General features: G+C 35.0%; 1 protein-coding gene across 3 annotated transcripts in view; it reads left to right on the top strand.

Moving 5' to 3' along the window:
• Positions 1-27,406, top strand: part of LOC149798608 (integrator complex subunit 4-like) — a 61,839-nt gene extending 34,433 nt beyond the window's left edge. The window contains exons 12-19 of one of the 3 annotated variants that reach the window (XM_089957436.1): positions 2,205-2,338; positions 5,417-5,571; positions 8,076-8,169; positions 10,267-10,338; positions 16,235-16,425; positions 17,804-18,101; positions 25,080-25,200; positions 26,952-27,406. In XM_089957436.1, the coding sequence (XP_089813562.1) occupies positions 2,205-2,338; positions 5,417-5,571; positions 8,076-8,169; positions 10,267-10,338; positions 16,235-16,425; positions 17,804-18,101; positions 25,080-25,200; positions 26,952-27,097 (1,211 nt within the window). In that variant the 3' untranslated portion in view covers positions 27,098-27,406. Of the gene's footprint in view, positions 1-2,204; positions 2,339-5,416; positions 5,572-8,075; positions 8,170-10,266; positions 10,339-16,234; positions 16,426-17,377; positions 17,556-17,803; positions 18,102-25,079; positions 25,201-26,951 lie in introns of those variants that run through there. The other 2 variants (XM_089957437.1, XM_089957438.1) reach the window with 2 other exon arrangements.
• Positions 27,407-27,722: the final 316 nt, after the last annotated feature.

The raw sequence follows: 27,722 nt of genomic DNA on the forward strand, positions 1-27,722 counted from the left end.
ATTAAATATCTCTGCAGGAATATTCCTTCAGAAATTGAGTCACTTTGATAGCACAAAACAGTTTGCAGCTATGGCTGTGATTAACAACACACATTCTGACATTTTAAGCCTCTCATTATGAGGCAATGGCTGTGGTCAAAGACACACCCTCTCACACTAGAAGCCAAATGTTACCAGACTATAGGTGTGGTCAAAGACACCCCCTGTCACACTAGAAGCCAAATGTTACCAGACTATAGGTGTGGTCAAAGACACACCCTCTTACACTAGAAGCCAAATGTTATTAGAGCCATAAACAGGTAGACAGTTTTAAACTTGTTGGAGAAGGAAGAAACAGAATCAGAAAATTAATTAACATGGCAATCCTGATCTCTTCCTGATAATCCCTTTTTGAATGACACAAAATTCACCTCCACCTACAACATGAAAATCCCTAAAACTTGCAATTATCATCCCCTGTAATGAAATTGTATGGAATGAAATCAGATATTTCATAAATAAGGTGGTTATGAATTTGCCCAAGATATTACTTTTATGATGAGGAAAGTGAAACTGAAAAGGGCAATTTTCAACAAAGTCACTGAGAATTTGGTAAATGCAGGAAAACAAACCTAGGAGAACATGGGCATCCACTCATGAATAAAACTTTGTCTCAAACCTAGCTAGCACAAATATGTTTCTGTTCTAGAATCATCCTCTTGTACATTTATCAAGAAACCACACATTCTGGACACCATTGTAATTTAGAGAGGTAGAAATATGGAGATAAAGTGGGTCCTTCTCAGTAAAAATATTGAGCCCATTGCCCATCATATGAAACTCTTTAGTCCCTCATTAACGAAATTCAAGCTTGTAAAAACCTCCCACTGCCTACTCGGTGATAATATGATTGATTAAGAATAATATAGTACCTGCCAGTTAGTGCCTATTATCTGTGCATTTTTATCATAGGGATTGGTTAGTGCCTATTATCTGTGTATTTTTATCATAAGGATTGGTTAGTGCATATTATTTGTGTATATTTATCAGATTGGGTTAGTGCCTATTATCTGTGTAATTTTATCATATGAATTAGGTTAGTGCTTATAATCTGTATATATTTATCATAGGGGTTCATTTAGTACCTATTGTCAATGTATTTTTATCATATGGATTAGGTTAGTACCTATTATCTGTGTATATTTATTAAAGGGTTTTGGTTAGTGTCTATTTCTATGTATATATATATCATAGGGTTAATGTCTATTATCTCTGTATTTTTATCATAGGGATTCAGTATGTGCCTATTGTTTCTGTATATTATATGGATTTGGTTAGTGCCTATTGTCTACATATATTTATAATAGGGATTAGGTTAGTGCCTATTGTTTGTGTATATTTATAATAGGGATTAGGTTAGTGCCTATTGTTTGTGTATATTTATAATAGGGATTAGGTTAGTGCCTATTGTTTGTGTATATTTATAATAGGGATTTGGTTAGTGCCTATTGTTTGTGTATATTTATTACAGGGATTAGGTTAGTGCCTATTGTTTGTGTATATTTATAACAGGGATTAGATTATTGCCTATTGTTTGTGTATATTTATTACAGTGATTAGGTTAGTGCCTATTGTTTGTGTATATTTATAATAGGGATTAGATTAGTGCCTATTGTTTGTGTATATTTAAAATAGGGATTAGGTTAGTGCCTATTGTTTGTGTATATTTATAATAGGGATTAGATTAGTGCCTATTGTTTGTGTATATTTATAATAGGGATTTGGTTAGTGCCTATTGTTTGTGTATATTTATTACAGGGATTAGGTTAGTGCCTATTGTTTGTGTATATTTATAATAGGGATTAGATTAGTGCCTATTGTTTGTGTATATTTATAATAGGGATTTGGTTAGTGCCTATTGTTTGTGTATATTTATTACAGGGATTAGGTTAGTGCCTATTGTTTGTGTATATTTATAATAGAGATTTGGTTAGTACCTATTGTTTGTGTATATTTATAATAGGGATTTGGTTAGTGCCTATTGTTTGTGTATATTTATCACAGGGATTTGGTTAGTGCCTATTGTTTGTGTATATTTATCACAGGGACTTGGTTAGTCCCTATTGTTTGTGTATATTTATAATAGAGATTTGGTTAGTACCTATTGTTTGTGTATATTTATTACAGGGATTTGGTTAGTGCTTATTGTCCTTAACATGACTGAGATGTTGGTGTTCTGGTGCTAGTGTTCAATGCTGCAGCAGGCAACAGAACAGCGTTACCAATGTTCCAGGAACATACCTGGAGACACTACACCTACCTTAGGGACAGCATTCCCCATATGGTACCTGACCTTAAGGTGAGATTCATTTTGTAAACTTTCAGTTTTGGGAACACACCTGGAGACTGTATAACTGCCTAAGGGGTATTAGTCCCAGTTTGTACCAGACAGTATGATTTTACAAGACTTGAAGATTTCTTGTATGTTTTGCCTGTGAAATATAGATAGAGCTTAGATATGTAGATATTAGCAAATTTTGGCACCTCAATACAAAAGTGACTGATTGGTGCCAATTAGGTTCTGAGGTAAAGTTTGCTTCAGTTGATTTCATTAGTGTTGTAATTAGCTAAATATCTATGGCACTTGTAGATATACAATCCTTAAACATTCAAGATGAATTTACCTTGAGAGTCATTTTCCGCTAGACAAGGTTACAATAGCTACTGTCAATGCATTTTTTGTTTTACTTTTGCTCTGTTTCTTAAACTGTAATGTATACACTACTCCTCAAGAAACCGTATGGCTTTTTCATCTTAAATTCTCATATTTATTGGTAGCCATTATTTTCTAGATGGCTTAATGTGACCATGATTTGAAGACAAAAAACCCTTGGCTTTTATTGCTAATGTTTCTTTGGAGTTTACACAATTATAAGAACAAAAGAAGTCTGACACCTAAAGGTGCAGATTGATGTGCAGAATTGTTCTATTTGATACATATGGAAAAGACTGCAAATATGCTGAATCAGTTCTTTGCAAAATGCAATGTTAGCCTCCATCAGTGAAACTGTACCAGTTAAACTTTCATAAATTGGGATCTGTGCATGTCTTAAAGCTTCCTTGCAGGTCTGGGCAGTTAAATAATTGTATATAATTTGTTTCTAATATAAAAACCCTCTAAACAGTGTGATTTATCTCCCCTTTCTGGACCAGAAGGGTATTGGTCCATCATACATCAGTCCTCGTTCAGGTCACCTTGCCTCAGCTGCCATTTTGTATCCCTTGGCAACAGCATACTATAACCTTGCATGTGTTGATATACCATTCAATAAAATAAACCCAAATTATCCTTGTATCAGTGGAAGAACAAATATCAGACTCAGTAGTCTAATAGAAAACTGTTAAATCCTTTCATACATTTCTAATTATTTTATTTGTTAATATAGGGATGTATCTGTTCTTCAAGTCCCTATTTTATAAATACTGGGTTGTATCTATTCTTTAAGTCAACTTTGTTAATACAGGGATGTATCTGTTCTTTAACTCACCTTTTTTAATACAGGGATGTATCTAATCTTTAGATCATATTTTGTTAATATAGGGATGTATCTATTCTTTAGGTTACATTTCATTAATACAGGGATGTCTCTGTTCTTTAGGTTACATTTCGTTAATACAGGGATGTCTCTATTCTTTAGGTTACATTTCGTTAATACAGGGATGTATCTATTCTTTAGGTTACATTTTGTTAATACAGGGATGTATCTATTCTTTAGGTTACATTTTGTTAATACAGGGATGTCTCTGTTCTTTAGGTTACATTTCGTTAATACAGGGATGTCTCTATTCTTTAGGTTACATTTTGTTAATACAGGGATGTATCTATTCTTTAAGTCACCTTTACTAATACAGGGATCTTTCTATTCTTTGGGTCACCTTTTGTTAATACACAGATGTATCTGTTCTTTAACTCACCTTTTTTAATACAGGATGTATCTAATCTTTAGATCATCTGTAGTTAATATAGGGATGTCTCTATTCTTTAGGTTACATTTTGTTAATACAGGGATGTATCTATTCTTTAAGTCACCTTTTGTTAATACAGGGATGTATCTGTTCTTCAAGTCCCCATTTTTTGATACTGGGATGTATATATTCTTTAAGTCAACTGTGTTAATACGGTGATGTATCTATTCTTTCAATCACATTTTGTTAATGTTGGGATGTATCTATTCATTATGTCACCTTTGTTAATACAGGGATGTATCTATTCATTATGTCACCTTTGTTAATACAGGGATGTATCTGTTCATTATGTCACCTTTGTTAATACAGGGATGTATCTATTCATTATGTCACCTTTGTTAATACAGGGATGTATCTATTCATTATGTCACCTTTGTTAATACAGGGATGTATCTATTTAGTATGTTACCTTTGTTAATACAGGGATGTACATGTTTTTTAAGTCACCTTTCATGTCTATCATAATATGATTGGATCATGTAGTGTTTCCCTTGTCTTTCTGTCAGTCCATACCATTATCTCTTTAAGTTTTGCATTTAAGAAATTTATCAAGTTCTATGATGAGACATTTATTCCATAAACACATTTTATTATGAAGAATATATAAAAAAAGTTGTACAAAATGGGCTAGGGTTTATGATGGAACATTTATTCTATACATAACCATTGCCTAAAATGTATTAAAGTGATGCATACTCTTATTATCAAGCATGGGCTTATATTTGGAGAAATATGGTAGATCTCTTCATTTTACCCATTTACCATATTTCCTGATGTATTTATACACACCTCACTACAAACATTGTAGACCCTGCAGAGCTGTTATGGCATAAAGTACTACTATAGCATTATAACTAATGATCTCAGGTGAATGGTGCCAATTCTGATCTGCCAACAAACTGCTCCCCAGATGGTGTGATGAACAATGCCAACGCTTTCTTAAAGAAATTGAGCTCTGGGTCGGAATCATTTTCAAATGTCATTTCTATTAATTTAGCAGTTATTGATGAGAATTTTGATTGTGTACTAGGATAGTGCTAGATCTGCTTACTTTAGTGTTAGATGTTTTATATTTTCAGTTGGTTTTGGCATATTCTTTCAAAGCTAGGTTAACTGTTTTATTTTATCTATTGCTTTTGGCAAATTGTTTCAGAAATAGGTTAAATGTTTTATTTTATCTGTTGCTTTTATCAAATTCTTTCAGTGGAATGTTAAATGAAAAAAAAACAACATTCTGCTAAGTTATGATGTGGTAGCAATTGCATTATCAGAGCTGTAAGGGGAGATAACACACTGGTGAGTATAGATCTGCCAACACATTATACAGTGACGAATTGAAGTCTGCCTTGTTTATAGTTGAATGTTTATTGGACTTAGTTTATAGGGTAACCAAAATATTATTTCTACTTAGCAGAATGAAGGTGGTGATGTTAGGACAGTTGGGGAGTCCTCTGCCTGGTCTACTAGCTCCACTGTGGACTTCTTACAACAACGTCTGAGACAGCTTGATCAAATAAATTCCATGGATCCAATTACTGCTCAACAAATGCTGCAATCAACTGTCAGGTTTGTCAAGCCATACATTAGAATATAGTCAAATCTGCAGGTTGCAACCACATCTCTGTATACACAATAATATGACACGTATGTACAGAATACCTGTTTTTAAAGCCATTATATAGAAGTTCCAGATGTGGTCTTTATGGATGGTTTTCACTATTTAAGATGTATCTCCAATAAATAACAAATATGGGTTATTGTAACCTTATTTCATAAAAGACAGAACAAGTAATAAGATTTGGAAGTGCTTATGGTGGCCTAAGTTAATGATTTCAGAATTATATAAATTGAGAGTACCTGACTATAGAGTAGCAGCATGTGTAGTACATAAATTGAGAGCACTTGACCATTGGGTACTAGCATGTGTAGTATATAAATTGAGAGTACTTGACCATTGGGTACTAGCATGTGTAGTATACAAATTGAGATCACTTGACCATTGGGTACTAGCATGTGTAGTATGCAAATTGAGATCACTTGACCATTGGGTACTGGTATGTGTAGTATATAAATTGAGAGCACTTGACCATTGAGTACTACCATATATAATATATAAATTTATATTATTGGATCACAGGATTTTATCAGTCAGAGTATGTAGATTGGAGGGGATGGTGATCACAAGATGACTCTTGTTCAGTAGAGTATTGCACTGTAGATTGGAGGTGATGTGTGATCACAAGATGACTCTTGTTTAGTAGAGTATTGCACTGTAGATTGGAGGTGATGTGTGATCACAAGATGACTCTTGTTCAGTAGAGTATTGCACTGTAGATTGGAGGGGATGTGTGATCACAAGATGACTCTTGTTTAGTAGAGATTGCACTGTAGATTGGAGGGATGTGTGATCACAAGATGACTCTTGTTTAGTAGAGTATTGCACTGTAGATTGGAGGGGATGTGTGATCACAAGCTGACTCTTGTTTAGTAGAGTATTGCACTGTAGATTGGAGGGGATGTGTGATCACAAGATGACTCTTGTTTAGTAGAGATTGCACTGTAGATTGGAGGGGATGTGTGATCACAAGATGACTCTTGTTCAGTAGAGTATTGCACTGTGGATGCTTAAGACAAATAACAGGCTTCTTAACTGCATTGCAGATTAACACCAATTTTCAACAATGTTACATGGTCTATTTGACTATTGGCACAGATAAAGTATAACCATTAAAAAGACATGCCATCACTGATATATCCTGGAGGAATCAAGCATGACATTTTATGATAATGCTTAAAGGGGGAGTCCATTTTGAATTTTTGCTTATTACATAGAGTGCATAGGAGACATGTTTGTATAATATATGCATGAAATAAATTGTCTGAAAGTATTGTATTTTCATTGTTGCTGTTGACCTACCTTAGAGACTATATGTTTTGTCACATGGCCATGGTCAGTTTGTTTGCAGTTGATACATGCATTTTGCAGTTGAAAGCTCTTGACTACAAGTCCCTTCCATGCCAAACTTGATTACTGTCCTTTTCAAGCCAAATATGATTAGTCCATTCCATGCCAGACATGATAACAGTCCCTTCCATGCTAAACATGATTACTGTCCTTTTTATGCCAAATATGATTACAGTCCATTCCATGCCAGACATTATAACAGTCCCTTCCATGCCAAACATGATTACTGTCCTTTTCATGCCAAATATGATTACATTCCATTCCATTACCAGACATGATAACAGTCCCTTCCATGCTAAACATGATTACCATCCTTTTCATGCCAAATATGATTACAGTCCATTCCATGTCATGCCAAATATGATTACAGTCCATTCCATGCCAGACATGATAACAGTCCTTTCCATGCCAAACATAATTACAGTCCCTTCCATGCCAAATATGATTACAGTCCCTTCCATACCAAACATAACAAACTGTGTAGTTACTAGTCAGGTATTCCTGACACTGAAGTATAAATATGAACTTATGCTTTTAATTTTTGATCCAGATCAAATATTCTTTTTTCATTCACATGAGTTGAAAATCATCTCAAAATCAAGCTCTATTTGGCAAAGAAAGTGCACAACGGAATTAAAGGCAATTATGAGATTTAGTGTGGCTAAAGTTTTGATTTACATAAATATCTCAGTTGAACAACAATCATAGTGTATATAGCAGTGAACACAACTGATATTATGATGCCCTAAACCAAATGGAGATCCTTAGATGCTTATCCTTCATATATTTTACCTCTGCAATATGTTACCATTAAAAACACAATGGATACACTAGATTTTCACAAGTTTAAAAATTAAAGCAGTGTTTTTTCTCAATTTCATTTACATTTTCTGTATTTATGAAAGTTAAAAAAGCACATCAATAATAGTCAACATTTTCAGAGATTTTCTCTTTAACTTTACATTTTATTTAGAAAAGGAGTATCTTGTTGATGCAAAGGTCAAGGTCATTACATATTTACCTCAATTGGATTATCTCATTTTTGGCCACTTTTATATTTTTTTAAAAATAATTCCATATATAGAATCAGATGTTTGTTTTTCAGGGACATTGAACGACTTCAGGGCTTGGATTCTAGGGTATCGGCTTCAGCAGAATGCATGTGTAAATACCTACAAACTCAACTCCTTCTCTCACAAGTGAGTAAAGAAAGTGGTAACTTTTTCTTTTGCCTATTAGAAGTATAGATGAATTTCTGAAATATATGTAAATATAATGAGTAACTATTCTGATTTTTGAAATTTGAAGCAGGAAAACAAAATCATGAGCTACAAGAAATGTTAATACCATGGAACTAATGATTCCACACTCCATTAAACCCATCACAAGCTGCATATATTAATACTGTGGAATTGCCATGACATTAGACTCGGTTAAACAAGCCATGATCTACAATAAATATTGATATTGAATTGTTACGATGTTGTATGAGCATGATAGTGCCATAGTGTGTAAAAAATTTAAAGTTTTTCATAAACTGTTATAAACTGTTTTAGAATATAGATACCATTCTTGATTGAAGGCTCTGAGAATGGAAAATGTATTTAACTGTGCAAATCCATTGTTGGACTTTAAATGCGGTAATAAAATGTTTTGTTTGTTCTCCTGAATTTTATCACAGATTAAGAAACTAAACTTATATCTTTGAAGACTAAATGTTAGAATGCAATATCCTGCATCCTGGAGACAGCTGTTGATGATAGTCGTTACAAGAAGAATACATTCCCAATGACTTACTCAGCCTGTATTAGCATTTATTGCATTTCTGAAAGTTTCACGGACATATTGCCAATAATACTGAACTTTCCATAGCATATATATACTCACTTGAAAACCATGTCAAACTGCAGTTAACTTAAACCCTGATCTAAAATTGCAACATGTGCAGGCAGTTCTGGATCTGTGCAGTTTGCAGTTGGACTTTTCTTATAAGTGAGTATATACGGTAGTTGTCATACTCAAGTTCTTAAACATTTCATTGGTACCCCCATAGTTTTACAATGGAATATTCCACTATCAGGAATTACAGCTTTCTCTACCCCACCTTGGCAGAGGTTTGGCCTTGCAGTCATGTTGGCATCAATGTGTATGTCCATTTGTACATCTTTCCATAGATCCATCAATACCATAGATCATCTAGCCCATCTTTGCAGATGCTTGGCGACCCAGTCATATTTTTATCTGTGTGATTGACCTTCTGTCCATCTGTACACCTGTCCATAGATCCATCTATACCATAGATTGTCTAGCCCCCACCTTGACAGAGGTTTGGCACAGTGGTCATTTTGTCATCTGTATGCATGTCCATCTGCTCATCTTTATTTCCTTCCATACATCCATCTGTACCCTAGATTAACCCCAGTGTTAACTTTTTTAAAATTCCTTTTATTTTGAAATTTAACTTGGGGCCAGGTTTGACATATAGACCATGGCGAGCTTATTGTTGCATTAATTTTCTAAACCACAGAGGTATAGTTTATATGTTCCAGTCTTAGTTGGAGATTATTAAATTAAATATCTATCACAGTTTAGTTAAAAAACCTTAGCATGAATAAACTTTTTAATCTGCCTAATTAAACTACTTATACAAAAGATTTATGAATAAATGAAATAAAGAAGCAAAGCATAAAAAGCTGTTCCAAAAAGAATGTGACAGTGTATACGAAGATTTTTATGATGAAACTTGCCAAGTTACAAATATAATACCTCTTTAAAGAAGACGTTTATTGTCAAAATGAGATGTAGTATTTTATCTAGCAGCAAATAGCAATGAATGTGAAAGAGGCATCAATATAAAGTTTATACTTGGTTTTGTGTTGTATTTAAGCTTATGAAAAATGTATATATGATTTATCATGTTGAATAATTTTTATCTAAGTTCACAATATGTGCCCCCCTCCCCCTCCCCATCCTCCTCCCCTGTACAAAAACGTCAGCATGTCCTAACCAAAATGCAAAATCCTAATTAGAGTGGGACAAACATATGACAAATATTATGTGACAAGTGAAATTTGTTCATGATGCAAAAACTAGATTAAAAGCAAAAAGTTTACTTGTGCAGCTAGGACTTGAAATAGTACTTTGCTCCTAAAACTCCAAATTTATATTAATTGGATTCCAGAGTATTTGTATTAATTGGATTCCAGAGTATTTGTTTTTAATTTGGATGAAAATGGCACATAGCTCTTCAAGTTTAAGTTTAACAAGAACCTAACCTAAATTTTTTATATTTTTAGCTTCAAAATCAACATCAGCATATCATCAGTGGTAGTGTGACGGTCAACCACTTCAACGCCGTTGTACAGAAGGTAAGTCTATTCATTGTATGATTCAACCACTTGAATGCTGTTGTACAGAAGGTAAGTCTGTTCATTGTATGATTCAACCACTTCAGTGCCGTTGTACAGAAGGTAAGTCTATTCATTGTATGATTCAACCACTTCAGTGCTGTTGTACAGAAGGTAAGTCTATTCATTGTATGATTCAGCCACTTCAATGACATTGTACAGAAGGTAAGTCTATTCATTGTATGATTCAACCACTTCAGTGCTGTTGTACAGAAGGTAAGTCTATTCATTGTATGATTCAACCACTTCAGTGCCGTTGTACAGAAGGTAAGTCTATTCATTGTATGATTCAACCACTTCAGTGCTGTTGTACAGAAGGTAAGTCTATTCATTGTATGATTCAACCACTTCAGTGCCGTTGTACAGAAGGTAAGTATATTCATTGTATGATTCAACCACTTCAGTGCCATTGTACAAAATATAAGTCTATTCATTGTATGATTCAACCACTTCAATGACATTGTACAGAAGGTAAGTCTATTCATTGTATGATTCAACCACTTCAGTGCCGTTGTACAGAAGGTAAGTCTATTCATTGTATGATTCAACCACTTCAGTGCTGTTGTACAGAAGGTAAGTCTATTCATTGTATGATTCAACCACTTCAGTGCCGTTGTACAGAAGGTAAGTCTATTCATTGTATGATTCAACCACTTCAGTGCCGTTGTACAGAAGGTAAGTCTATTCATTGTATGATTCAACCACTTCAGTGCTGTTGTACAGAAGGTAAGTCTATTCATTGTATGATTCAACCACTTCAGTGCCGTTGTACAGAAGGTAAGTCTATTCATTGTATGATTCAACCACTTCAGTGCCGTTGTACAGAAGGTAAGTCTATTCATTGTATGATTCAACCACTTCAGTGCCGTTGTGCAGAAGGTAAGTATATTCATTGTATGATTCAACCACTTCAATGACATTGTACAGAAGGTAAGTATATTCATTGTATGATTCAACCACTTCAGTGCCATTGTACAAAATATAAGTCTATTCATTGTATGATTCAACCACTTCAATGACATTGTACAGAAGGTAAGTCTATTCATTGTACGATTCAACCACTTCAGTGCCGTTGTACAGAAGGTAAGTCTATTCATTGTATGATTCAACCACTTCAGTGCCGTTGTACAGAAGGTAAGTATATTCATTGTATGATTCAACCACTTCAGTGCCATTGTACAAAATATAAGTCTATTCATTGTATGATTCAACCACTTCAATGACATTGTACAGAAGGTAAGTCTATTCATTGTATGATTCAACCACTTCAGTGCTGTTGTACAGAAGGTAAGTCTATTCATTGTATGATTCAACCACTTCAGTGCCGTTGTACAGAAGGTAAGTCTATTCATTGTATGATTCAACCACTTCAGTGCTGTTGTACAGAAGGTAAGTCTATTCATTGTATGATTCAACCACTTCAGTGCCGTTGTACAGAAGGTAAGTCTATTCATTGTATGATTCAACCACTTCAGTGCCATTGTACAGAAGGTAAGTCTATTCATTGTATGATTCAACCACTTCAGTACTGTTGTACAGAAGGTAAGTCTATTCATTGTATGATTCAACCACTTCAGTACTGTTGTACAGAAGGTAAGTCTATTCATTGTATGATTCAACCACTTCAGTACTGTTGTACAGAAGGTAAGTCTATTCATTGTATGATTCAACCACTTCAGTGCCGTTGTACAGAAGGTAAGTCTATTCATTGTATGATTCAACCACTTCAGTGCCATTGTACAAAATATAAGTCTATTCATTGTATGATTCAACCACTTCAGTGCTGTTGTACAGAAGGTAAGTCTATTCATTGTATGATTCAACCACTTCAGTGCCGTTGTACAGAAGGTAAGTCTATTCATTGTATGATTCAACCACTTCAGTGCCGTTGTACAGAAGGTAAGTCTATTCATTGTATGATTCAACCACTTCAGTGCTGTTGTACAGAAGGTAAGTCTATTCATTGTATGATTCAACCACTTCAGTGCCGTTGTACAGAAGGTAAGTCTATTCATTGTATGATTCAACCACTTCAGTGCTGTTGTACAGAAGGTAAGTCTATTCATTGTATGATTCAACCACTTCAGTGCCGTTGTACAGAAGGTAAGTCTATTCATTGTATGATTCAACCACTTCAGTGCCGTTGTACAGAAGGTAAGTCTATTCATTGTATGATTCAACCACTTCAGTGCCGTTGTACAAAATGTAAGTATAGTCATTGTATGAGTCAACCACTTCAATGACATTGTACAGAAGGTAAGTCTATTCATTGTATGATTCAACCACTTCAGTGCCGTTGTACAGAAGGTAAGTATATTCATTGTATGATTCAACCACTTCAATGACATTGTACAGAAGGTAAGTCTATTCATTGTATGATTCAACCACTTCAGTGCCGTTGTACAGAAGGTAAGTATATTCATTGTATGATTCAACCACTTCAATGACATTGTACAGAAGGTAAGTCTATTCATTGTATGATTCAACCACTTCAGTGCCATTGTACAGAAGGCAAGTCTATTCATTGTATGATTCAACCACTTCAATGACATTGTACAGAAGGTAAGTCTATTCATTGCATGATTCAACCACTTCAGTGCTGTTGTACAGAAGGTAAGTCTATTCATTGTATGATTTTATATTGAGAAGGATTCATCTGATCCCATTGCAATAACAATGAAACCCACATTAAATGACATACATATGTAAAGGGGACACTTGCCCAATAGAACACTTTGATGAATATAGAGGAATTATTCATATAAAGTGTGACCCCGCTATACAATGCTTCATTATAACACAAATTCAGATATAACACAGTTGTGGCGTGGTTCCCAGAATTTCATTCACGTGTATAATTCCTCTCTATTCATAAAAAAAACAAAAATCTTTCTTAAAAGTATGAAAAGAACATAAAAGTTTATTATCATTTTGGGGAAGAGATCGTGTATGAATAATACAAGACGATCATGGCGTGGCTTCTGAAAATTTATATGTATTTTTCTCATACACAAAAATAGAGTTTTATCTTCTTAAAAGTGTGAAAAATAACTTGTAAAAAGTTTATTCAGGCAGGGATTGTGCAGGGCTTCACCAATTCTCGCAAATTGCAATTTTATTTCCTTATTGGCAGCAAAATGAACCATATGGTGTTTTTTTTCTTGGCAACATTGTTGGCTGTTTAAAATTGTATATACAACCATTGGTTTGGAGTGGAGAAATCCATGAAAAGAAGCCGCAGACTTGATATAAAATGCACTGAAATTTATTATATGCTGTGAGATATCCGCTTTTTTTGTGGACATAACTGGACGAGGCATTATTTCATAATCTTTTGTTGGATTTTTGGCCACTCGCTATTACATAGACTGACATTTGTATGTGGATGGTAAGTAAAATTCCTCTTCTTTTCACTCGGAAATTAATCCTTCAGAACACTCAAATTTTCTGTAGTAACCCCTGGCATCAGACCAGATCACCTGTGTCACTGTCATCCATTGACCCTTTTTTAAATTTCTGATGCATGCATGGAAGGCAGGATCACTCAGCTGCCACAAACGTAGAAAAAAACACCCCCTCCCCCCCAAAAAACATGATCTTACTAGTTGGTTTATTCAGTAGGCAGGGAGGAACAGTAACTACAATCGACTAAACGATGGCAAATTCCTTTTTTAAAAATGTACCCAGATAAAATAGTTTTCTGAAATTTCAAAGAAAACAGATTACCTTTGAAGCACTAATTGTTATGAAAATGTACTAAGCAAATGGAAAAAAAAATTCAGTCTCAACCATGCAGTACAGTTATTTGATTTTGCTGCCCCAATAAGAAACTGGCATTTGTTTGGTTCTCCAAAGCTGTCCTTTTGGGGTGACATGAAAATGCATGCACTCTTAATCAAAGAAAGCTGACTACAATCTTCAATAAAAACAAAGAACCTTTCTTCAAAGGAAGTCAGTACCAAACTTAAATAAAAGCAGTGGAATCTGATGGGTTGTTTCGTTTTCCAATTTGATTGGAACACGTTTACTGTGGTGTGAAACTTTCCTTTTTGCAGGAAAAAAGTTTATGTTTACAAACGCTACCAATGGCAGCTTAAAACGCAAACTAACATTTACCGACTTGGGATATACTGAAAAGTAAATGTGCTTTGTCATTCCTTATGTGAATGTGCTTTATTCCCCACTGAATTCAGACCTATATGACCTGTGACAAAATTATTGAATATTTTAAATCTTTGTGTGTGCATATTTTCAATGGAATTACTTGTATTGTGGATTCAGTGTATGTGATGAGATTTGCGGGTGAGTACACAGTATTGTTACTCTATTCATGCATTAGATAAACAGTATACACGTATATGTACCAAAGTGTGGTTATCTGAATGGAGTAAAATATTATATATGCCTTCTCTGTTTTCACTACAGGTGTATTTCTCATTTGACATACATCGATTTAAGATGGTAACTGTGCAAAATAAGCACATATTTATGTGCCCGCATTTATTACCTATCCCCCCCCCCCACATGCATCATTTTCTTCAGCTAACTGACCAGGCTTCTTATAACATGGTTCGGTCTATAACACGGTCGGGTTCTATGGCTCCCAACTACCATGTTATAGTGGGGTCAGACTATATTTGTTTTTCCCTAATGTCAAGGATAAGTTCTTATTGTTGCTAAAGGATATCTAAGTTTTGTGCTAAATATGCTCACTGAATATACAGGACCTCATACCTTCTTAAGTGAATATGTATAAATTAATTAAATGTCAGGCCCATGTTAGTGGATAAGTAAGACACTGCAGTCTATGGTGCAGAGTCATGGTTTTCATCAGTTTTGTGACCACTGCAATGGCCTAGTGGTTAGAGTGTCCGCCTCGGATGTGGAAGTTCGTGGGTTCGATGCCCGGCTGAGTCATACCAAAGACTTACAAAAATGGTACTAACAGCTGCCTTGCTTGGTGCTCAGCATTAAGAGGTTAGTTTTATGACTGGTCGGCCTGGTGTCAGGATAATGTTACTGGCATGACATCATGCTACATGTCAGCGACATGATGCCCCAGTGCTAGACATCACTAAAAACTGTCACACTGCAGACATCATAGCAATATGACTGAAAAATTGTTAAAGCTATGTTAAAAATCCAAAGCACGCACACACACTCAGCAGTTTTATTATTACCAGATTTTGTTTTTGTTTGTTCATTTTATACGTATGTAATTCAGGTAACAATAATATTTAAGTCAATGTTTGTGTTCAGATTTTTAGTTCCTATTCTTCACAGACTTCTCACATAGGTCATCTGTCTGAGTTGAGCAACTGGCTAATCCAGATATTATTTTTAAAGCATAGACAACTGCGTCCAAGCCAAACATATTCAAGTTTGTCATCCAAAATGTCATGGCTCTGTTTTACAGTCATGTAAATTGTCAGTCATTAGAAAAATTATGAACTTTGTCTTGGTGTGCAAAGCAAAGTAAGATCTGTGATTATTTTAAGTCATTGATGATTTAATTTGTAAGACAGAGTAAAGTGAGCATACAGTAATCTTGTGTGGAAGATAAATTTGGGAGAGCACAACATATACATGTATTTTATGGTTTGATTAATGGTGTACAATGTCAGTTTTGCTTTTTCTTCCAGTTTGACTGTTTTTGACAGTTTTGACTCTATTTTAAGTAATGTTGTCATTATCTTTACTTTTGTGTGCAACTGTCATATATGACCATCTGTTTTGAAACTATAAGTAGGTTATAGCTGTAAACAACACAAGCATGTTGTCATTTTCTTCACTAACAGAATTGGATCTAATTGGGTAAAATTATTTATTTTATACCTGTTTAAATGTATGACCTTAGATCCTGAGCCTGACCAATCGGCTACAGACTGTGTTTGCTGGTATTGGGAATGAGGAAATTGCCTTGATTCGACAGACAGAGCTGAAGGCACTAACTTTCCACCTTGTCTCCATGCTGGGCACGTCTCAGGAATTGGCAGTCCAACTGAAGGCCCAGGAAGGTTTTATAGCATATCTGACAAAGCTTCAAAAGTGAGTTAGCAATTTTAACGTTTAGAAAAAAACAAGTTCTTTTTACTCTTGCAAGGAAACAAGACAGATGATACATTGTGTTCGTATTCTTTTATGAATGGCTTGTTCTTTCAATGCCTACTCTAAAGAAGACTGGACAGTAACTAATTTATGCTTATGCATGTGATTTCAGCAGTTATATATTTGGGGGAAGAGAATTATGCTCCGGTAGACCACTGACATCCATGTTTAGTGTTTTGAATTATAAAATTTGATATACTGCTTTTATTATTGAAAATCAAAGTTTTCCAGAGTTCTAAATAAGAATTGAACAAATTATGTATTGTACTCTCAGGTTTGGAACTATTGGCACTTTTTAAAATTGTATGGGATATTTTGTGATAACTGCAGAAGATCTTATGTCACCAAACTGAGTCTTAATCAAGAATGAATTTGACCAAGACCAATTTAAAGAGTGTTTAAATATATAGCTCTATCTTTTAGTGCGTGCTCTCACAAGGATTAAGTACTATCTCTTAATTACGTATGGTAAATCTGAACTTGAACCTATAGCATATTTTATATTGATTGAATGTACCATCATAAAATATGGACTCAGGTGATGGTACTACAATGACAGCTTTGGACTTAAAAAATATTTTTCTTGGGATATTTTTAATTGCGTTAACAATTTATTTATATCTTTTTGCTTTATTTGTCTGCATTAAAATTTACAAATTTACAAATATGTTATTTATCTCGTTTTCTGTCTTGCCTGCTCTAGCTGATGTTGGGACACAATTATCACCTTTTTGTTTGTGACACCAGCATCAGTGTTATGATTCTGTGTTACAGTTCTGTGTAAACATTTTCAAGTTGGATATAGCTGGGTTATGTTTCTGTGCTATGTGCTGGTGTGACACCATTTTCCATGGAACACTTGTCAATGAGTCCTGTGTCTTCCCTTTTTCAGATTCTTACAAACCAGTGATACCATTTTCCGTGGAACACTTGTCAATGAGTCCTGTGTCTTTTCTTTTTCAGAATCTTACAAACCAGTGATATCATTTTCCATGGAACACTTGTCAATGAGTCCTGTGTCTTCCCTTTTTCAGATTCTTACAAACCAGTGATACCATTTTCCGTGGAACACTTGTCAATGAGTCCTGTGTCTTTTCTTTTTCAGAATCTTACAAACCAGTGATATCATTTTCCATGGAACACTTGTCAATGAGTCCTGTGTCTTCCCTTTTTCAGATTCTTACAAACCAGTGATATCATTTTCCGTGGAACACTTGTCAATGAGTCCTGTGTCTTCCCTTTTTCAGATTCTTACAAACCAGTGATATCATTTTCCGTGGAACACTTGTCAATGAGTCCTGTGTCTTCCCTTTTTCAGATTCTTACAAACCAGTGATATCAAAGCCGATGCGTTCACCTCATACCTATTCTCAGAAATAGACACCATTAAGAAGAGACAGTTTCCTGTGGTACAGAAATCTCTCCAGGCTGCTCTCCTTCTGATCAAACCAGTTGTGTGTCCCCTTGGAAACCAAGTTCGCAAGGCCACTGCAATAATCCATGAACCATCGGGACTTACAGACAATGCCATTAAATTCACAGCAGGGTTAACTACTTCAGTCATGATGGATGCTGAACTTGAAAATATCCATGATGTATCCTCACTTAGAATCCAGGTAGTGCTTGATTCCTTTATTAATCTCGTGAGGGTTCACCATCATTATAGCTCTGGTAATCATTTTACAAAATATATGTAACTTACAAGTACTTGTAATTCTGCCTTTAACCCACATGCAAGTATGCATGAGATTCAAGTGTTTGTAAATAATAAAAACAACATAAGTTTTACAAGCCTAATATTTGTGGAGTAAGCTCTGTGTAAGCTATCTACAGTCACTTACATATGATGTAAGCAAAGTATGATTGCTGTAAAAAAAAATAGAAGAAAAAGATAGATGACTGTGAAGACAACATATTAAGAGTTAGAGTTAAAACAGTATGTCGCTATTTTCTCCTTTAACTTTACAGAATATATGAAAATTTGGTTTGTAATTTCATTGATTAGAAAGAAAAGTTGACCTGATGATCTGAGAAGATTTCAGATTTATTATACATATGTACAAAAGCTGGCTCATTTGCAATTATATTACACAGCATTCCTATCGACAGTCAACACCATATCACCTGTAAATAATATGTAACAAACTAAAACTAGTCACACCACATGCTTCTGATTGTCTGTTACAATCTAAAGTGTAGCACGCAAGAAACAGAGAGGGTACATGTTGTACTTTGTTCTTTGGATACGTACAACTATGATCTAAATTCTGAAGCTAACAGTTTATATTTTCATATGAGCAGTTGGCCAATCACATGTTGTAAGGGGTGAAAAACAAGCACTTTGTCCTTAGTACATACTATTTTATAAGATGTACTTAGAATTGTGCTTGTGGGATGTAAGGTGCTGCCTTCCAGTAAACATACTGAAAACCATACTTGGGGGTGGGTATAATGTGCTTACAGATCAGAAATAAAAAAACAATTAAGCTCTGTTGTGCAGCATTTAATTGTCAACCGATTTTTGTAGAATGTGGGGGAATATTAAATAGGGCCTGTCCTTCCATTCTGTTTTTCCAATTTTCCATTCCATCGGCCAATCCCCCCTTTTATTTATGCAAAGAAAACTCCCATGATTGTTATTGGGTTTCAATGAAATCTTTTAATGCACCAAATATACTATCCTCTATGTATAGCCTCACATGTGCTGATAAAGGCATTTAATCCACAAAACCTTTACGCATTTGAATACTGATAAGACCTTCACTTAGTTTGATTGTCAATTTTATTTAGCAGAGTTATAATCCCTGATCATTAAACCCATCCACTTTTGTTTCTGAACAGTAACCTCTGATTATTATTAGAATTTAAACGAGATTTAGTATGCTGCTTGATATTGACAAAACTGACTGAGCTTGATTGTCATCCTTCTTTTAGCAGAGTTACAGCCCCTGATTGTCACAGCCACCCATATTTGTATATACACAGTAACTATATTAATTGGTTTCAGATTTAAATCAAATTTTATGTGCAGCATGTCATTGAAGAGGCCATTTGTCAGCATTCTGTGTCATTGTTTAGCAGGGCTATAAACCAAGATAATTTGATTTTGGGACAGTAACTCTCCACATTTTATTTTAATTTAATGAAATTTGGCATGCAGCTTGAAATTGATATGAACTGGACCATGCTCCGTTGTCAGTCATTGATGTCTTTGTCTGGTAGAGATGTAGCTGCTGATTGTCAGACCCATCCACTTTCATTTCTGCACAGTATATGCTTTGATTATTAAATTTCAACTGAACTTTGTATGCTGGTTGATATTGATGAGATGAGACTTTGTGTCAGTTTAATTCTCCACACTACACATCATCATTGATGGAGTTATATCCCAGATTGTTGAACCCAGCTGCATTTATTTCTCCACAATAACTCCCTTATTTATTTTTGGATTTCAGCCAAATGTGATATGCAGCTTAATTCTCATAACACCTTGGCAGAGTTTGATTATCGATGTTCTGCATCATTATTTAGCAGAGCAATAGCCACTGATTGTCGGACTTCCACTCTACCTTCCTCAATTATCTTTGGATTTCAACTGAATTTGGTATGCTACTTGATACTGATGAGACTTTCGATGACTTTTTCATCCTTCTACATCATCTTTCAGCAGAGTTATAGTGCCTGATCGTCACACCCATCCACCTTTGCAAACAGTAACGTTTTTATTATTATTATTGTTACATTTAAATAAAATATTATATGCAGCTTGATATTAGTGAGCCTGTCATTGAATTGGTCATTGTTTAGTGGAGTTATGGTCCCTGATTATAAGATACACCCATTTTCATTTCTGCTTAGTAAGTCATATTTGGTGTGCAGCTTGATATTTAAACCTTGGGTGAGTTCCTTTGTCAGTCTTCTATATGTAATACTTGCAGTAGGTATATGGGAGAAATAAGTTGTGTTACATCTCCGTGGGTTCTTGTACTTTAATCCGACTTGATGATGACTAAATGAATCACATATACACTTGAAATATATAAATAATTAAAAGTGAACAAATCTATCACACATGGAAAATTCACAAAATGAAAAGGCACAGAATTATTGTAAAACTATCTCAGTGTAATTACTAAAACCTTATCAGCACTGTGTTGTATTCTGATGTACAATAGTTATTTTCTTTAATACAGTTTGCAAAGTATTGAGCAACATATTGCACACAAAAATGTTGAAGTTGACTCCTGAAGAGTCATTGGAGGAGTGAATAGTGGAACAGAGAACTTGTTAATGTAATTGGCAGTTGCATGTTAGGCACATGCAATGCAAGCATCTCACATACTACTCACTCACCCTGCGTACCACAGAACAGCATGTATATGGACACTGCACATTACTGTACTGAATTTGTAACACCAAAATACTAAATGCACACAAGTAAAGGCAACAACAACAGCGGTTTACATATATTCTTGTTTAGCAGAGTTATAGTGCCTGATTTTTTTCCAAACAATATGTCCATAGATTATTATTAGATTTCACTTAATTGGGTGTGATGTTTGATGTTCATGTTGCCTTGTCTGTGTTTGACAGTCTGCATTCTGCATCACTATTTAGCAGATTTATAGCCACTCTTTTTTGGATCCACCTATTTTTTGTTTCAGCACATTAACTCCCTTAAGTTGTATTGGATTTGAACCAAATTTGGCTCAGTTCGATAGCAGTTTCCCACATCATTATTTAGAAGAGATCGTTGGACTTGCCTACTTTCATTTGTGTGCAATAACTCCTGTAACTGTTATTGGTTGATGTTCTGTATCATTTAACATTGTTGTGGCTCTTGATTTTCTAAATCACCTACTTTCATTTCTGCACAATGCTTCACTTGACTGTTACTGATTTTAAACAAAAGTTTATAGTTAGCTTGATATTTATGAGTCCTTGGCCAGGATTGATTGTTAGCATTCTGTATCAGCATTAGTTATAGATGCTGAATGACAAACCCACCCACAGTATTTTCTGCACGCCAACTCCTTTATTTATGATTGGAATTTGACCAACTTTGGCAGACAGCTTGATACATTTTTCTTTCACTATAAAGTCCTTCATTATAACATGACTCCTGTCATAAGACATTTTGTTCATGGATCTGATTTTATTAAATGATATTAAAATTATATGTACTTCTACTTCATTATAAGGCAGCCTCACTTTTCTGTTGGCTCTAATGGACATCACTGTATTGAGGAAATGCTATATTCAGGATGATTATCAGCATTCTGTGTCTGTATCTGGCAGAGTTAGTGTCCCTGGTTTTTGTGACGTCACTTTCATTTCTGCACGATTGGATTTCAAACAGATTTCATATGTTGCATAATATTGATGAAACCTTGGCAGTTGTCAGCATTTTACAGAGTTATGGTCCCTGGTTGTCAGCCCCACCCATGTTTGTTTATGCACATTGACTACTTTTTTTAAGGTTTTACACAAGTTTAAAATGCATATTTTGTTATGAATGAGACCTCAGCCGAGTCTCGAGCTCAGCCAACGTGGGTATGTGAGAAAGCTTGCCGATAGCTTCTCGTGGGTCGGTGGTTCTTTCTGGAGCTTTCCTGGGTTCTTCCTCCACCATATATACTAACCGCCATGTATAGCCTATCTTGTGCAGAAAAATGGCGTTAAACCCTATGACAACAACAAAAATCAGCTGGATTTGATTGTCAGTGTTGCTTAGGTACATGTTCAGCCCCTTTTTGTCAAAATCACCCACATTCCTTTCTTGTTATGTACATTTAAATGTTTTGAAGCATTAAAGATATTTTAATCACCTTTTAGCCTTGTATATATCAACTTGACAGTGTCTCACATATTTACAGTAATGTTCCCAGCCTCAAGGTCAGACTCATACAAAGGGAAATATAAATCATTGTGACTTGTTTCCATATCCAGTAATGTTCCCAGCCTCAAGGTCAGACTCATACAAAGGGAAATATAAATCATTGTGACTTGTTTCCATATCCAGTAATGTTCCCAGCCTCAAGGTCAGGGAAATATAAATCATTGTGACTTGTTTCCATATCCAGTAATGTTCCCAGCCTCAAGGTCAGACTCATGCAAAGGGATATATATTAAATCATTGTCACTTGTTTCCATATCCAGTAATGTTCCCAGCCGCAAGGTCAGACTCATACAAAGGGAAATATAAATCATTGTGACTTGTTTCCATATCCAGTAATGTTCCCAGCCTCAAGGTCAGGGAAATATAAATCATTGTGACTTGTTTCCGTATCCAGTAATGTTCCCAGCCTCAAGGTCAGACTCATACAAAGGGATATATAAATCATTGTCACTTGTTTCCATATCCAGTAATGTTCCCAGCCTCAAGGTCAGACTCATACAAAGGGAAATATAAGTCATTGTCACTTGTTTCCATATCCAGTAATGTTCCCAGCCTCAAGGTCAGACTCATACAAAGGGAAATATAAACCATTGTGACTTGTTTCCATATCCAGACTGTTACTCTTAAAATCCCATATATATTTTTTGTTAATTTTATCTTTCACATAGATCACAGGGTCAGAGGTCAGAGGTCAATGTCATTATTGGGGAAAGGTTACAAGGTGTAAATCTCATTTACTGTTTATGGTGCTCATGCTAATTATTATTATTATTCTAATTAATAGTCAAAAGTATGAGAGTAACATTTTTGTTTTAAGTTTGCTCTGTCAGGTTATAGATTTAAACTGTCTTGTTAGCTTTATGCCAGTTTTAAGTGGCTTTCAGAGGATGCACACCATTTTTTGTTTGAGCCACAATAAATGTGGAATGGACATACACTTGAACTTCTTCATGCCTATCTATTCAACTTTCTCTCCATTAGACTTTGGGTAAGTCTTGCATTATTTTTTGGCACTCACTTATAGGGTAATTTAGTTAATTGTGTGGATCCAACTTGGAGAGAACTGGACACTGTTGCCCAAAAGTAGGTCACCATATAACCTACATTTTATGCATCAGTGATTTTTTACCTTTGGCTGTTCATCAGTGTGTCATACAACTTTTTCAGTAGTCATATGGTTGTATGGTTTTACTGATCAAGCCATATGGTTGACTACTAAATCATAAAATCAGAAGTAGGGCACTGTGAGCCTTTATTGATGTATCAATGACTTTGAGCTATGCATTTATGTTAGTTTCTCAAGCAATGCTACTTGTAGGTTTATAGACCTTTGTGTGGATTCTTTGTGGTATATATGACTAATGTTCCAATCAGTGGTCACTGTGACCTATAAATTTATGACAAAGTTGATTAAAGTTGGTTGTTTGAGATCAGGGTCTTGTTCACTTAGGACCTTACATTTACATATATTTGTATTTACCCTACAGGTACATATATTTGTATTTACCCTACAGGTACATATAGTTGTATTTACCCTACAGGTTCATATATATGTATGTTTATTGATCATGTTGAGTTGTAATGATATAAATTCCCATTTAGAGAGTGCTTTATTCCATTTTTATGATTCTAGTATTTACTGAAATTCAGAAAATAATTCCTAGTTATTGCACCCCAAAGTGATGTCATCAGGGTTTTTAAAATCCTAAACTATAATATATATATATTAAAAAGATTTGACCAGTGCTTCAAGTTGGCATCGGTATCAATTTGAGCTATGTTGTCATCCGACAGCTCTTGTTATCATTTTGTGTTGATGTCTCAATTTGTTATACAACATTTGTGTTCATGTATCAGAAGTGTGTTCCAAACTGACCACTGATGGGTATATGTCATTGAGATTACTTCAGTGTTGATTGCAAAGCAACATCAATTTATATCAAGCACTCGGAAAGCCTAGAAATTTGTTTTGAGGTGATGAGGAAAGTGGACAGACTGGAGAAGGAAACCACAATTTTTGCAGTACAGATGTGATGTGATGTGATTTTGATTTTTAACGTAGCTTTAACAATGTTTCAGTCATATCGCTACGATGTCTGCAGTGTGCCAGTTTATAGTGATGTCTAGCACTGGGGCATCATGCCGCAGACATGTAGCATGATGTTCCACCCAGTCACATTATCCTGACACCAGGCTGACCAGTCCTAACACTAACCTTTTAATGCTGAACGCCAAGTGAGGAAGCTGTTAGTACCATTTTTGTAAGTCTCTGGTATGACTCGGCTGGGGATCGAACCCACGACCTCCCGCATCTGAGGCGGACGCTCTAACCACTAGGCCACTGGAGCGGTGTTGCAGTACCGAAGAATTTCACTAAATGAGCTAAGGGAAAATGGCTTTGTAAGAATCACTTGCCCTATGTAAAAATCTACTTGACCTTAAGTATTCTTTCTTTCCATTCCCCCCCCCCCCCCAAAAAAAATGAGAATAGTCCCCTTGGGCAAGGAACTGTAGGAAAGAAGAGTCCTTGGAAGATTTTGACAGGTTTGGCTTTAGGGTCATCCAGTTATTCTTTTTTTTAGCGCTGGTTTATCCGTAAAGCTTGCACTGAGGAAATGACATCCAGTATCAACACAGTCCTGTATAGCCAGTTACATGTACTATATCTGTAAACTCTGTTAATATTATCTTGTAGGTGTGTTACCCTGATATGACAACAGAGCTGATAGTTCCCCCAGCCAAGGATGTGAAGAAGTTGGGTCCTCTTCGCCATAGGCTACTGACCAATGTCATCCTCTCACATGGTCTCTGGTCAGGTCAGTATCAGCCTTCATATGTCTCTTTGTATGTTTGTATGTGTGTGTGTGTGTTTATCCAACAGAAAAAAGCTCTTTGTTCTCCCTTCTCCAAAGTCAAGGATTTAAGAAATTGGTTACTTTTCATCACAGGCTGCTGACTCAATTGTATAGTCGCTTATAATTTCTGGTTTGGAGCTTATCACCACAGAAATTTAGACTGCTCATCACACTATTTTACCTTCAACTGCTGAATTAAATTTCACTGAATTTGTTAGTAAACTTGTCCTTGTCTGACCCGAGAATACAAAACGGCCAATCAACTGTCGTTTTACACTGGGTATGTTTTGTTGGCCATGAGGTCTAGTGAGTTTATGGTATAGCCATGTATCCATTTTCCATCCATCAACATTTGCTTGTTACCACTCTGGAGACTATGTTTTTGATCTGATTGTAAACTTGTAATTTACAAATAAAGATAAGGCATCAAAGAGAAACATTGTAAGGAAAAAAATTGTAGTGTGCAGGCTAGCATAAATTATGTGTAGAATGTAATTAAAGATCAGTGATGGTGGGTAAGATTGTAAAATGTAACAGAACTTAAATTACAATGCATTTTTTTTCTTCTGTTTTTTTTTGTGCAGTTACACAAGATACAATGGCCATAGCATTAAGACCCTTGGGTCATGAATGGGAGTCTTTGAATGTACCTTGGGTTATGAATGGGAGTCTTTGAATGTATCTTCGGTCATGAATGGGAGTCTTTGAATGTACCTTGGGTCATGAATGGGAGTCTTTGTATGTACCTTGGGTCATGAATGGGAGTCTTTGAATGTATCTTGGGTCATGAATGGGAGTCTTTGAATGTACCTTGGGTCTTGAATGGGAGTCTTTGAATGTACCGTGGGTCATGAATGGAAGTCTTTGTATGTATGATATAAAATGATACCATTTAAAATTTGTGTGATTATTTATGATAGGGAAATATTTAAGGTACTTTAGTGTGTCGATTTATTCATGGTAATGATTTGCATGAAATTTATAGCCACTTGTAATGAACATGCACCATCTGTACTCACTTATAAGTCAAGTCCAATTGCAAACTGCATAGACCCAGATCTGCTGTCACATAATGAGCCAGCAGATCTGGGTCTTTGCTGTTAATAGGAGTAATCAGCAGAATATACAAAATAGACCTGGATCTGATGCTTCTGCAGATCAGGATCTTTGTTGTTTGCAGTTTGACTCGGCTTATGAGTGAGTATAAATGGTTATTTGGTAAACAGTATTCCACATTTCTTTATTGGTGCACCAGTTAGCCATTACAATGCCATGATTTCCAAGGATATATGTAAAACATTAAAAAATAAGATATTTCTTAATTTTTAAGCTTGTGAATAAAATACTGAGCATTTCATGTTTCAATAAGAATTTTTTCTGGAATGGTTACTGCATTTTTAACCTTATTGCTTATATAGGTATAACCTTATCAGAGTACCCTGACATAAACTAATTCTCTTTGTGTCTTCTTTTTAAAATAATTCAGAATTCTTTTTCTTTCTAAACTTTTATGATTAAGCATAATGTGAACATTTATGCAGAGTCCAATCATCTTATCTTTGACACTAATATTTATTTCATTGAACTTAATAAATGATTTTGTTGACAGAATTGTCTTGAGAATTTGCTCACATTAAAATTGTGACTTTATGTGACTGAGGCATATTTAAGTAGTTTAGCATGCTGTCATTTTCTTTGATTTTTTTTTCCAGAATCCTGTCAGGTTGAGATTTGCATAGTGATGATGTCATCAGCAGTCAGCTATAGGCTGAGATACACTCAAGACACTGATAAAAATGTGGTAGAATTATGCAAATCAGTCAAAGTATTGGTCTCGCCTAAGCAAGCTAAAAGATGACCGAAGCGTCTCTTCAATCAAATATTGACTGAGATCCATATCTTACAAAAATGTTGTAGAATTATGTACTGGTCTGAAAAAAGCAACCCCAGAGGTAATACAACAGTTGTTCATGATTTTGAAAGCAAGACCAAAAGTAATAGAACAGTTATTTATGATATTGACAGCAAGCCCAGAGGTATTATGACAGTTTATAATTTTGACGAGAGTTATGATGAATTTGCTGTGTGCATTATGAGATATCAGATTCAGGAAAACTTGCTTTCTGAGAGTAATAAAATGTTTGTTTAATAAAATACATATACTTCATCAATTCTCCTTTTTCTGTACATTTAGAACATAACAGAAAATCATGTTTACTTCACTACCATGAATATTGCAAAAAATTCAACTATGCATGATAATGAGATTAAAGGGATCAGTCATTATTTGTCCAATTCAAAGGGGATCATTCATTATTTGTCCAATTCAGACACTTGCCAGGATACATCAGTAAGATTTACTGAAATATGATGCATGTTTTGTAGATTTAAGATATTTTCTGGAACACGAGAAAAGAGTTTGTCTTTTTGCTCAAAGTCTTTTGCAAATGTTCATGCAAGGTTTTGAAACTTCCAACCATTTA

Source organism: Sinohyriopsis cumingii, chromosome 5 (assembly GCF_028554795.1).
Source record: "Sinohyriopsis cumingii isolate HCF-2022 chromosome 5, ASM2855479v2, whole genome shotgun sequence".
NCBI classification, from domain to species: domain Eukaryota; kingdom Metazoa; phylum Mollusca; class Bivalvia; order Unionida; family Unionidae; genus Sinohyriopsis; species Sinohyriopsis cumingii.